This window comes from Calonectris borealis, chromosome 2 (genome assembly GCF_964195595.1).
Source record: "Calonectris borealis chromosome 2, bCalBor7.hap1.2, whole genome shotgun sequence".
Classification (NCBI taxonomy): domain Eukaryota; kingdom Metazoa; phylum Chordata; class Aves; order Procellariiformes; family Procellariidae; genus Calonectris; species Calonectris borealis.
In genome coordinates this window covers 162,505,871-162,520,511 of record NC_134313.1, presented here as the reverse complement: position 1 = coordinate 162,520,511, position 14,641 = coordinate 162,505,871, and the positions used below count along the sequence as shown (strand labels likewise).

The 14,641-nt window shown below is 41.4% G+C and overlaps 1 protein-coding gene across 2 annotated transcripts in view; it reads left to right on the top strand.

Moving 5' to 3' along the window:
* Positions 1-14,641, top strand: part of DPP6 (dipeptidyl peptidase like 6) — a 424,225-nt gene that overhangs the window by 355,961 nt on the left and 53,623 nt on the right. For both annotated transcript variants that reach the window (XM_075144168.1, XM_075144169.1), the window contains exons 9-10: positions 10,664-10,818; positions 11,784-11,881. In XM_075144168.1, coding sequence (XP_075000269.1) covers positions 10,664-10,818; positions 11,784-11,881 — 253 coding nt within the window. The remainder of the gene's footprint in view (positions 1-10,663; positions 10,819-11,783; positions 11,882-14,641) is intronic.

Sequence of the window (14,641 nt, the reverse complement as noted above, 5' to 3'; positions counted from 1 at the left end):
AGAAGGGAAGGTGTTTCCCTAATTTGTCTGTCCTTGTCTGGGCATGTGCTTATTGCCTTGCTATAAAGGGCTTTTAAGTGGTCCTTGCAGAAATGTTCTTCACTGCAAACTGATTTATGTTTTGCCAGCATTTCCCTATTGGGCATTCTGCATACACAAAATGTTGGGGTTTGTTTGCTCTCTCACTTGTTTCTGGGAGTTTCTGGGCTGTGGATGTCAATCGGAGTTACCCAGACTTGGTGCCCTTGCCCTAGGCGCAGGGTACCATGCGGCTTTCCCTCTTGTCGTAGTGCAGCTGGAGACATCCCCTGTACCCAAAGCATCTGTAAGTATCTTCTAGGCGTTAGTGGGGTTTAGCCGGAGGTCTGCAGCTCCCTGGAGAGAGGTGGGATAATTCCAAGTCGTCCAAGGAAGGTGACTATGCAAGCTTTTGTCAGTAGATTTAGAATTACTACGCAGTAGTCCACAGCTCAAAAATATTGAAAAAAAAAGTATTTCCTAGTAGTAGAGATAAAAGAGATTTTGATGGGTGGACATTATTACACAGGTATGTTTGTCTTTTCTGTGTGCTTACCTGAGTCCCTGGTAGAGGTCCTTCAAGACTTGCACCTAGGAAGAACAGAATTTCTGTTCAACATGGAGGTGCCACCACTCTCATAAACACAGCCAAACCACACTGATCCATCAGTGACATAACCTTATTATATGCCATTACCTTTATTAATAATCAATGTTTCTGTTATTTAGGAAGAGTGTTTTTCTGAAATATTGCTATAAGCTAATTTGGATTCTGTTTTTATCCTGCTCTCTTTTTTATTATTCCTGGGTAACTCTATTGATCTCAGTAGTTCCTCTGATTATTCAGTACTGTAAAATCAGATTCATCCTCTGAGTCATTATTGAGCTAAATCTCTCAGTTAGCCAGATCCTGAATCACTGTTCAGGTTGAAACCTCTGGGAATATTGCCATAGTAGGGCAATATAAACTCTGAGTGGGTTTTTAATGGCTGTTCAATGACTGTAGCAGTTTAAACTGGGCAAGAAATTTGGAGCTAAACTAAATTCAGCCAATGTGCCACTGTTCCCATTTTATAAAGCAGAGCCGTATTTTGCAATATTAACTGACGTTTATTAGCACTCATGCTAGGTGACTAGCAGGTGCTGCTCGGGGTGAATAAATCATGCAAATAATTAATGTGAAAGACAGCTTGCGCAAGTGCTGATAGAAGTCCATGGGGTTGAAGAATCAAGTTCTTTAATAGCAATGTCAGGCTGTTCAGTCTTCTTATCTCTCATATTTCTTTATGAAACATTAAAAGAGATTGCTTTTGGGCACTTGTGTTCTTGAACTATTGCAATCGTCTAATGAATTTTTGATAGTCAAATTCAGAGGGTTTTGTGATCACTAACTTTCTTGATATGTCTGTAGCTATTGAAATGGATCCCCTGTGTCAAGGTTGGCTGTCCATCTTCCTCCTATCATAAAACCCGCAGATTAGTTGGGAAGAACCTGTAACTTTTAATTTAAAGCAAAGGTGAAGTGGAAGCTACTTGAGCGGGCTTGAATAGAGTAATATTCAACATATAATGAAAGCCTTGATTTGTCTCACTGCATTGCACAGATAAGCAAATTGTATTTCCAGCCATAGCAACCTGTTAAGTGGCAGGGGGGGAAAAAAGAAATAAAAAAAAGAATTTGACTACAAGGAGCCCTACTGCATCCAGTCAATTGGGCAACATGAATTCTGTCTTGTCTAGGTCCTTAGCAATTGAAAAGGTACAATAAGACCTTGCAATGAACATTTACTCACAGCAATGAGCTGCAGTGCAAATTACTCGGAAGACTTTTGCCAGCAAAAGTTTCTACAGATTTAGTGCCTCTAGCTAACAGTCTTTCATGGAGAGCTGACAACAGGCTGTGGGTTTATGTTTATGCCAGGTGATGGAAAAATACATTCATATTATGCATTAGTGACATACAGCAGTGTGCCACTGAGACGGATTTTCTAGATGCATTTGCTCTTTGGAGTGAGTGTGAGAAAGAGGAATATCTGACTATATGATCTCTAAGTAATATTCCTACTTTCATAATTCAGTCCCCATTTTCATTATTACATCTGGGCATCCTGACAGATCCCAGACTTGCCTGTGTTGATGAAATGTCTGCATGCCAGTCTAGTCAGGATGGTCCAAGAGGGTTTTACTGTGGCTGCGACTGACTCGCACTATGAAAGAAGGAAACCTGCTAATTGTTAGGAGCTATTGTGAACATTAATCATTAATGATTTTGAAAACAAACAGCTAAGGATTGCTAAGATGGTGCACAGGGGAGAAAAAGCCAGAAGCACAGAGAAGGGAAACATCTGAAAAGAGCGGGAGGAGGATGCGGACGCAATTCAGCGTTGTTCTGCCGTGTTTGTCCAGAGAGGTGTATAACTTCCTTTATGTTTTGCAGCGCTTGCTGCAAAACAGGCTCCAAAATACTGATGTGCCCTCAGGATAGTATGGCATCGTGTATGGCACGTGGTAACCCTGCCTGCCCGCCCGCCTGCTGTGGTTGCTCTCGAGGAGGTGCCAGACCTCCTGGGGAGCTCCTTGTCTGTGAAGACACAGGGTCCATGTGAGATCCGAGGGACAGCCCCTCTCCATGGCTTTTTGCACCTCAATTGGATGAGCGCGTACATGGGTGAGTACAGCTGAGCATGCTCAGTGTGCCAGGACGTGAAGATGGAGGAGCCCCCCCACCCCACTGGCGATTTCTGAATAGCTGAATCCTTCTCTTATTTGTGAGAATCCACCTGTATTCTCAGATGACATCACACACTTGTGTGCATCTATTTCGTTTGGAGGGTTTTTTCCAACAAATCCGTTTGTATGAATGAGGGAGATCTTAAACATTCGCGATTTCTTAGTTATTACAGCCTGAGCCTGGCCTCCTGCGTGTATTCTGGTAGGAGCTGCAGAGATGTACCTGAGGACGGCATCAGGCCCGTAGTCAATACCACCAGCGTTTTGAAGCCCCCAAGCACTCAAACAGCAAAGAAGGTCTGGCAGCCACTTGTCAATAACCTTGTAAACAACACCTCAATGCCCTGACTCATATAACAACTACAGGATCTTTTAGTGTTGGAAACACAACAAATTAGAAGAATCAATGGACCAGAAAAAAAAAAAAACCACAAGCATTAAACGAGCAGTTTTGATGTGGGCGAGATGAGTAGTCTCAGAAAGTCTCTTCTGTCTGCGAGCAGCTTGATGCCATCCTAACACAATCTCAGTCCTGCTCCTTGGGGAGAGGTGTCCTAAAGATTGTCCTCAGAGTGGGTATTGCTGGTAGTTGGGACTACGGATAAGGAGCCCGGGTTGGAGTGGTCAGGATTTGGCCAGGCTGGCTGGCAGAGCCACCTCTGATGTGCACACCCTGGCTCTGCTGGACGCTGTTTGGTCTTCGTCCCTGTGTTGTTCCCTCAGGAGTCTTTGCCAGGTATCAGAGAGCATCCAAAGCTGACATGTCTTCTGATGGAGCACGGCAGCTTCTGGTGTTGTTACACAGAGCCACCTTCATCTCGCAGAAGCAAAGGTGGACCACGGCCCATTTACCTTGAGATTTTGTGAGGTTTGCCTGCTTGCTGAGCTTCAGCTGGGCTCAGGCAATGCAGCAACTCTTGAGAGATGTGGAGGTAAGACGTGACCTTGTTGACCGTGCAGAACACACGAAGAGTCCCGTGGGGTTGTCCTCAGCGCCCAGTGTGAACCACCCCGTTGAAATGAGCTTCTCTGCAGTCCCTCCGCATCTGGGCACAGGGAGGCAGAAAGCACTGGCCAAACCCGTGCCCGCTGTCTCAACACAATATTCTGCAGGAGCGAGGGGCTGCAAGGCTGCGCGAGCAGAAAACAACATGTGTTCAAGCAATTAAACTGCATGACTAAGGGGAAATTAATGACACCTGCAGCCCACACCGTCCCTGTGCTTGAGGCGGTGCAAATCTCCTGGCTGGGCTCCTTTCCCCGGGATGACTCGGGGCTGCTGAGCACATGGGAGCTCCTCGCCCGCGTCTGTTCGGCTCCACGGCTGCATAACGCTGCTGCCATCAGGTGGTGAGCTTTTTGGATCAAAGAGTTGATGTTTAAAACGTGCTCTCTAAAACATGTCCTAAAAAACGCCATGAAAGCAAGTAATATTTTATTCTTCGTAAGCTTGTTGCCTGTCAGTGGCAGAGGAGGCTGTGTGTTTCCAGGAGGAATAAAGGGTCACTGGGGTGAGCGTTGCAGCTCAGGTTTTCTTAAGGATCTCTTGGATGATGGCACGAACACCTTGAGAACGGCGGTTGTCTGCATACAGGGACTGTGGGATAGGGCTGAGCCTGGAGTTTGGGCTTAGCCCAAAATATTTTTTTTTTTTCTACAGAAGATTGTTGAATTGCTTACTGGCCCTGCAAAATGACTTTTTTTTCCACCTGACTCAATTAGACAACTGTGAAAGAGGATTAATTGCACCGAAATCAATAGTGCTGCAGGGCTATTGCTGACATCAGCATAAAATAATGTCAACACAGGAAAATGTAGATTGGATACAGTAATATAAAACAGTTTTACACTATTTGCATACACATAACTACTTTTACACCCATTTTATACCTATTACAATGCCTTAATGGAAGTCGGTGTAGCTCTACACTACAGCAACCGAGAGAAAAATTTGCTTGCATATGTATGAGAGATGGCAGGGCGGTCTTCTAAAGCCATCCCTGAAACACGTGTCAGTGAAGGCCGATATGAACAATGTGTTTTCCCTAACTGGGTAAAAATACTTGCTTTCAAACTATACAATAGTAATCGATTTGGACGTGTGGTTGGTGGTTTGAGATGGTCTAGTAATTGATTTTAAAACAGATGGCAGCTGTCAAATAAGCATTTGTATTTATTTGATGTTTCTATGAGAACCCTTGGGGTTTCGCTATCTCAGAAGTCTTTGTTTTCTCCTTTCCTAGACCCCCTTTCTGTTCTCTGATCTCTCTTCCTCTTATGTTCCTTTGATGCTTCCTACTGACAAATTCTTTTGAGCTTTCTTTCTTAATGTAAGCCATGGTCTTTATGTTAGATTTTAATTTCATTTTGTTGAAAATTCCTTTTTATTAACGGTTTTAATAAAACAGCAAAATGTCTTCATCACAACAAATACTTAATGATCTGAGCATCATCTACAATATATCACACAAACAAAACCATTGATTATGCTTCCTGGAATTGATGCTCTTTACCACATCAGCAATAAATAACATAGAAGGGGAAGTTCCCAGGCAAAATCTTGCATAATTCTTTGTGTAAAAATTAAAATATTCTGAAATTAATGGGTCTATTGACAGAAAACTAGATATGTTTGTGCGTGCGTGGGCATGTATAAATATCTACTCAGAGGAGAATCAAACTATTTTCTGTCTTTGTCTTCTGTGGGCACAACATTAATAATATTGTTTTGATTTCCTACTGAAGAAGAAAATGCAATGTCTGGAACAAGAAGAGAATTTTAATTGTATAAAAGAAATTGATTTATTTAATAGATAAAACCTTCTAAGTGCCTCTACCCACTGCACCCTTACTTTGACCTCTCGAGATGCAGAAAGCCTCTGCTTTTCTAGATGCAGTTAAAAAACCCTTTCTGCTCAGTCTCCAAGAACAGCTCCTCAGCTGTTATAAATGAAAGTTACTTTTTTGAAGTTAATGACGCTGCAGTTGTTAACTGCAGCTCATCCGTATAACACGAGGGGCTTCGCCAAGGGTGGACACACCATTCGGATCTCCAGAAAATCTCTTGTTTATCTGCGATACGGATCTGTGAGTCAGTCATTTTTTCTTGGAAGAGAAAAGGTTAGTTTCTTTGTACTCATTGCAATATTTTTCCTGGGCCTTCTTATTAGGTGTTAGCAGTCAAAGATTGAAAAGCTCTTAGGACCAGTCTTGCACTGACTTGCTCGCTCCTGTAGAAGGGCTTTACGTGCCAGCGCCGGTGGGGCTCTCTGGGTATGATTGCCACTGCGCTCCCTGCGAGGAGTGGCACCGTGGACACGTGGGCACGGGCACATCTTGAGGATGGCTGTGGAGTGATGGGATCCTGCCTTGCACAGAGCAGAAGCATGTGGGCTGATCAGGGTGGTGTCTCCAGCTGTTTTCACTGTACATGGGAATTGGGGTATTGATGCTTGTAATATATATAGCGCCGGGGGGTAAATTATACGGCTAGTACAGCTATATGCCTCTGTTGACTGTTATGACAGAAAATCAAATGTATTTTTTGACTTGAAAATTATTTTTTTATTCCTTTTTCTCAGTTTTTCCTCCTGACATCATATTCATTCATTTTTTTTGGAAGTGATAGAAAGGGGTTGCAATGGTACCTGTCAGACAATTGGTCTGTCCAAGCATCCTTGTCTTCTTGTGCACGTCTCTGCTTCTGTTAACTCACACTTGCAAATTACAAGATATTTGTGGTGGACTTCAAAAATTGGAAATAACCTCTAAGCTCCCAATGGATTTCCCAGTCAGTCATTGGTGAAGGCTTCATCCTTTCCCTAACATCAAGCCAGAACTTTGCCACCTTCAGCAGAAAGACATGATTCACAAATATGACTCAGGATGGACAAAGGCTGCAGAACTACTTAGATTTTTAGAAATGCATGAAGAAATCCCCATGGCCATGGCGTTTACATGTATTTATTAACAAAGAAGAGCTCTGCCAGTCTAGAACTCTGCGCAAGCCTGGGAAGTGATTTGTCATGGAAATGTCTGTAGAAATACCACAATGGCAAATTATGGTTCACAACATCTGCGTGGATTTCCAAATGTGGTCCATACAACTGGTTTTATCCAGAATGTGCTGGTTGCCACTGAGGTTGCAGAAGATAAAGCTCTGATGCTTTTCCCTGCATTGATTCTATAAGGGAAGGCAGACGTCTGGACACACTTCAGTGGGACTGTTCAGTGCTTCGACAGAGGTGGACATGAAAATTAAAAGTGTTTGATTTCTATGGCCAAACCTCTGCTAAAGGTGCTATACAAGTATGAAAAAGATTGCAAAATCTACTTGTGAAGATTCTTACAGGATTGTGGTGGATATTGTCCGTGGAGGAAGGGGCTAGATCATTTTTTGAAATCCCTTCCAGCCCTATTTCCTATGATTCCTCGAGAAGTTTGTTACCTAAAGTAAGATACAAGTCTCCCATTTCATTGCTTTTGCAAGTGCTGCTGGCATTAACTCAAAGTTTGAAACAAGCAGAAGCTTCCGTTCCTTTTATGCACGTACTGGGCTAGTTTTGGATAACACAGCAAGTAGACATGTCCATCCAATCTCTGATCCACTGTGCAGTCCATCCAGGGATTGCCCTTATGGTATCACAGTCAAATGCTACATCCAAACCCAGATTCAACACATCTTGTTACTTGGCAGCTGAGAACCACAGCAAGGGACTTCTCCTTTCTGCTTCCTGGTGCTAAGCAGGAAAGCATCTATCAGGAAATGCGTTCTTCTGAAGAGGTGGGATTCCTGCTGAGGGCAGCCTGATTCGCTCTGGATGCTGTTCAGGTCTTGATAACAAAGACTGCCACCTACGTAATGCGCTGAATGCAGCAACCTTCAGTTCAACTCAGGGAGGATTCCTCTCGTCACACTTCTGTTATTGCCTCCAGTTTCTTTTCTCACCCAGTGATAAGAAAATGGATATATACCCAGTTGTCACTGAATATGCTCCAACCTAGGACTTCAAATGCTTCTCCTGCGGATCTGTTAACTTAGAAGACTCTTCGTTTCACACAGCTTTGAAATGATCATTCAATTGAGTTATTCAGCTAGAAGAAGGATTAAAATACACATACTGTAACACTCCCCGAGCATAAACATTTCACTGGATTACCAGCTGGCTAATATGTATCCCCACTAAAGATTCACTACTTAGAAGCAAGGTCATCCAACTGTTTCAGAGTGGTTCGATATTGAATGTAGTAACGTGGAATAAGTATTGACTTGCCTCAGACTCTGTGCTTGAACCCAGCCACCAAGTCTGAACAGGCAGTATCCCAGCCCTTGTGCAGTTAAGGCAACCGCACACTTCATTCTCACTATTTTTAGGGTTTGCACGCCCCAGTGTGATGGCTGGTAAGCAAAGCTATGGAGAAAGAAGCAGCACAGAGCCACCAGCAACTGACTGAGGTATCTCCTCAGCTTGCTCACAGCATCCCTACATCTTGTAGCACCCAGCGACTGCAAGCTCTGAGGAAGAGAGCAAAAGTTTTGATCAGTTATCACTTTATACTCTTAGCTATACTCTTATACTCTTAGTCATGAGGTATATGTGGAGGGGGGCTCTCTCTTTAAGGAGAACCTGGTTTCTTACATATGTGAAGTGGCTTCTGAACCGACTTTAGAAAGACCCAGGAGTATTGAATGCAACCGATTTTCTGAGCATGTGGTAGATGCAAGCGCAAAGAATAAAGTGTCCCCAAGAACAAATTGTGTGCAAATTGCATTTTATTTTCATAAGAATGCATTTTATATTTCATAAGAATGTTCTCTAGTTTGCTAAAACTAACTGATCTCTCTCATAATGGCAAGGTCCTGGCTTTGTTTCAAGGCAAAGGTTCACACAATTAAATCTCATTAACAGAGGACCACAAAACCTGCACTAAAACCTTTCTTGGCATGTGACCTTCAGGAGAACTCCTTCATTAAGTCTGAGATTCTGGAGAAAATATTTGCTGAATGAAGTCATTCCTAATTAATGTTAAAATGTCAAGGATTCATCTGCCAACCATTTTTGCTCCTTTTCCTTTATACTCTTAATTATCTCTTTAATGAGCAACTAATATAAAAGTCAAACGCAGCATCTTTTAAATGTGCACACAACAGGTGGGACCATGCAGCAAAGCAAATTTGCCAGAGATGTGCTTTCCCATGTAGTATTTGCAACTTCCCAGGCATCTTTCCAAAACCTCACTTAGATGTTGCCATTAAGTATTGATTAATTAATTTGTTAGTTGTAGAAGGTATAATTATCGAGGGTGATTTTCCTTGCACCCATTCTAACGTTACCTTGAGTTTTATCTCAAGCCATATGCAAGTCTGGATTAACAAAGGTGTTCATTTGCTTTATGATGAATATAATTGTCTGTCTATTCTCCAAGGACTGCTCATTCAAGATTTTTTTAACAGAAATAAAACAGTCTTTGGTGAGTTTCTACTCTTCAGACCAGAGGGACATTCTGGTTGGATCGAGGGGTCATCATAGGGTGCTGTACAAACATGGTGGGTCTGAACTCTGAAAATCCTCGTCTGTTTTTGCAATGACCAGTGATAACAGCAGACGTTGGAGCTGCTTGGACTTGTGTAGCAGGACTTCAGTGACAAAGGCTTAGAAACACTCTGCAGCCTCTTCAATTCTTATTCTCACATTAAAGTAATGAGACCTGTCTTCCTGCCCATCAATCTGTACAGCATATGCAAGTCTGTCTGCTATAGTTTAAATAGGGATGACTCATATGGTATTAAGCCTCTTAATGAAAATGGATTACACTACTGCCTTTTGCAAAATGGGAGGTTTAAAAAGCCAAGTTAGTGTCTTCCAAATGTCAGTAACTGGAGACACTTTGGACTAAGAGTGAATTTTATAGCTTTTCTGGATATCTATAAGCTTGCAATAAAGGATAGTAAATGATGAGAAAAAGTATTAAAAATTAGAAGTTCTTTGAATTTGTGTTTAATGAGATTTAGGTTCTGCCAGCCTTCAAAATAATTTCTTATGATGGCAATCTTGTTTTCTCCTTACTTACTTGAACTCTGACATGTTTGTATTGGCATCTCTCTGAGTACCTTTTCAATAGCAACTACATTATTCAAATCACAGAAAAATCTGTAATCCCCAAATTCAGTGTGTAAAAAGGATCAGTTTCTGACCCTGGCTATTTATTGAAAATTGCTTTGCAAAAGTGATTTAAAAAATGAAATAAGAATAAAAGTCAAGATGGTATCCAAGCCACAGACTCTAAAGCCTTGTGTCTTGTAAAGTGTTACAAAGTTCCAGCATTGCATAACCTATAGAAAATTGCTATTTTTGTTTATTCCTGACTGGCAAGAGAGCTTAGGAAGATTTAAATTGTAGCTGAAGCCCTTGTACCTAAGTATAAATGCTGTTTGAATCCATTGGTATGTGTCTGGTGTGACTTTGTGAACTCTTTATGGAGGAGAACTAAATCTCAGTCATTGCAGTTCTCAGGTAGCCCCGAGGGACCCTCGGTTGTGTTACCATCGGGCAGGTAGGAACCCAACACCTGCACGTATATATGTTCGCATATCCATGTACAGGACACATAGTAGGAGCAGCAGGGCCTTTTATGCTGTCACGAATATGTGTACTAATATGAATAATTTGATGTTTCTTGAGCAAGATAATTACGCTTAATAACCTATATATTCAGAGTAATTGTTATCAATTGTGTTCATTTGTGTATATGGCATAATTTAATGAGTATTTTTAATTTATATTCCTGTGGCATCTTCCCTGTGCTGTGATTAGACTGGGATTTTCATATCTACGCTGTTTCATTTATTGCTAACTAGTAATTTACATCTAATAGCCTTTTTTTCTGTTCTCTCCTTTTTTTTTTTTTTAATTAGAGGAGATCTTGAAGACTCATATTGCTCATTGGTGGTCTCCTGATGGCACCAGGTTAGCGTATGCAACAATTAATGCCTCCAGAGTCCCCATCATGGAGATCCCGGTATACACTGGCAGCCTTTACCCTACTGTTAAAACGTATCATTATCCAAAGGTAAGGGAAAATAAAACAAACAGTCCTGTTGTTCTATCAAAAGAAAAAATTTTGTTTTTTTCCAGTAGGCTCAGGCAGGAGACTGCATAGTAGTGCACATTCATAAGCAATGAAAATAAACAGATCTAAGGGAAGATCAGCTGTTCCCCAGTGAATGTGGTCTTCATTACTCTTTAGTTACATTTGTAAAATTGCAGTTTTCTGACTGGGCTATTAGTCATTCTAAATATAATGAAAATAAAATTTAAAGATTCTTGCTTTGTACCCACACAAAAGCAATTGTGCTTCCATGCTAGAAAGGTGTCCAAGAGTTTGGAAGCCAGCATTGCTACATTTAGACACATTTCCTTTTATGTAGAAGGGAAATGAGGTATTGGGGCTTCATTAGAATATCCAATGCCTAATGTCAGAGGAGATAGTCTGGTTTTGGAGACATGTTGTGCCTGAGCATTCATAAGACACTACAGTGCTGCAGCCGTTTCTTCTGGGTGTCTCGCTTTATGCACTGATTACCTAAGACCTCACACGTTGGTCCAAATTGAACCATCATTTAACAGGAGAGATACCCACGTATATGCAGGTTTTGTGGAAGGTATTCAACAGGGGATGCCCTTTCATACAATACAAAATGAATCAGTATTTTAGTATATCTGCCATCATCCTGTTGGACAACCTTTTATCAAAAGATACATACAATAGCAATATTTCTAGTCGCCATGAAAAGTAGCATTTTTTACCAAGGCTAGAGTGTCCTAAGTAAAATTACCCCTTGGTTGTGCCTACCAACCTCTCCACACCCCGGTGCCACATCACTACAGTTGCAGATTTCTTGTGAACAACTGCAGCAGTCCAGTCCGTAACCCTGTGCAATGGGAATGCATTTTTATAAACCATGGGGACGTAACTAATCAAAACCATTCTGTGTTATATAAGATATGGTAATTTATTCTTATTTCAAAATCTAGGCTGGAATGGAAAATCCAACTATTTCTTTGCATGTGATTGGTCTGAACGGACCTACCCATGACCTGGAAATGACTCCCCCCGATGATCAGAGGATGAGGTAGGTGCTTTCTTGCCCTGCGATGCTGGACCCTGTTTCTCTCATGGTTTTAAATCAGACCCTGACTTTTTTCAATATCATTTTACAGTGCCTTTTTCTGCCACTATCAAGGAGTTTCATTTTGTGTAAATCTGTTTAAAATTTTTCAGATTTCTTTTCTTCTTACATGTATTTTTATAGAACATTATTAGTTTCTTACTAATAATAACTAGTTTTTTAGTGCAACCTGTATGAAAGACCATGAAGCAGAAACAGGGCAGCCCCATAATGCAGCAAACATGAGCTCACTGCTTCATGACATGAACACAGGAATGAAACCAGGCAGACATTCTGCAAACACATTGCCTGATCTTCATTAAAAATAAAAAAGAAAACTCTTTGCTGTTTTTAGGGCAGGTGTATTTTAGAAGTTGGCCTGCAATTCAGCCAACTACTTAGACACCCATTTCTAATTAAGTGTGTGCTTAAGTCTGCATTCAGCAAGAGTTTAAAAGTTGAGCTTGGACTTCAGCATGTGGTCAAAGCTTGAGGTATGTTTATGGGTCTGTGAACAGGTGAAAGGAACACGTTGTTCAGGAGAGATGCAGCTTTAGATAATGCATGGCACACCTCCCCGCGAAGCTCGGAGATTAGAATCCAAATCCAGCTTTTAGTAACTTTGATTTGAACTTGAAATAGCCTTTTAGCAGGCCAAGAGAAATCAGACTCTGCTTCTACATCTAAAGTACCCATAGTGGCCCCTCCAAATGTAATGCTGCAAGATTATCCTTCCCAGGCACATCACTTGTTCTTGTAGGAGCATCCAACCATGCGTGCTCACCTTTTTTCACTGATTGCTAAATTAGATTGCTGGATCTGTAATTCCAGTGCCAATAAAGATAGATGTACAGCACAGAGCTAATGAAACAGGGCAGCTTGGAGGGCGGGGAGGGTGCAGGGGTGATCTTCGTTACGCATGGTAGATATATAAGGCCTGTGGGTAGGCTGGGTACTCATCTGATGAGAGGGTACTAAACCAGTGGGATTATTTATGGTGGGAGTTGCCTTTCTTTGTTAGGAAAGCTAGTGTCAGCCTCAGAACGTGCTTTCACTGAATAGCTCCAAAATACTCCAAATCCATTTATGCAACAAAAGATGTGACCAAACCAAATGGGCATAACTGCACTTGCCTTTCAAAAAAACAACTTCAGATCTGTATACAGCAGGCAGCAATTCAGGATCACAGGATCCCCATCACAGTATCCCCATCACAGTATCCTCATCACAGAACTGCGGCTCCTGGACAATATCATTTTTCTGTTGCTAGCATACTCTGTAAACACAGAGACTCAGAAACATTTTAATTATAGTAATAACATCAGATTGCAAGATCCAAGTGTTGTTAATAAATTTGTCCTATGTGGTTATGGGTGGCTGTAATTTATTTGGTTGCAATCAATATTGTAAAATGATGCAAAGTATATCATAATTAATTAGTCTCTGTATATTTCATCAAAACCATGGCAATTTCCATCCTTAGGGCATGATATAAGTAGTGCTGCTAACGCAATAGGGGTACATTTTCATTATGCATATGTTTGCTGAAATGAGAGGATTAGTGTGATAACATTTCATTAAAATAGACAAGAGGGATGTACCATACAGTTAGTTACAGAAGGGAGTTTCAAAGAAGCAGGGGAAGCTGGTGATAAGGATCTTCAAGCAGAGCGGTCCTGTCTGAAGCATTTCAATGTGCTCAGTCTGTTCACGCAGATGATATATGGACAGAGCAGTACTTCTTGATGTTCTTTTTATCTGGAGCAAAGTGGTTTAGTACAATTAATAAAGCTGAGAAGAAAGTGGAGACATGCCAGGGACTTTTTTCTTTCAGAATTAAAGGAAGTCAGAAATTTTCCACAGAATTGGGATATTTTTCATTTTTTTTTAAAAAAAAAAAGCAAAGCTATTGATTGAAAAACATATTTTGGGGGAAAATGTACAATTTTGATAATTTTTCCTTTTTAAAAATCTTTCATTCTGAGCATTTTTGCCAAATGTTCTCCAATGCCATGCTTTTCTGTGAGAAAAAGAAAGTGAAGGGAAATGGTGGAAATCGCAGTGGGGAAAAAAAAAAAAAGTATTATAACATTTAATGCCTGACAGGCATTTTTTCTTTTGCTGAAAACCATTGGACCCCAACAGTTACATCAGCAGGTGGTCAGAACTGGACCACGATCCAACTTATTTCTCACGTCAGATTCACATCCCAGGCGGCAAATTAAAGAAAGATGCTATCTCCCCTGAGTGCAGAAAGCGTCACTGGTCCTTGCATAGGTCATGAGCAAATAAATAATGAAGAAACTCAGACAACTCACGTCTGGATCAGGGGCAGGAGCTGGCTGTGCCCCAGGGACCGCGGGCTGGGCTGCTGCCTGTCACTTGGCCACGTCATATCTCATTGTCTGTTCTTTGTGGTGTTTATGGCTTTATTACTGTTGTCATACTTCAAGTATTCATATTGTAGATTCATAACTCATATTTTAGATTCACACCTCCAGAAAGCAGCCAAGTAAAGTTAGGGTACGAATAAGGGCGCTGCACAATGACCAGTCTCAGATGATTGCAAACCCCACCACCAACGTCTTTACTGGGATGGGGAAATACATTGCAAAGCTCAGCATGACTGCACCCTTCCTGAAAGGACTGAGGGAAGTTATTCCTTTCCTTTGGGAGGGTGTAACCTGCTCTGATGTGGACGTCTACAAACAAAGTCAGGTAGCT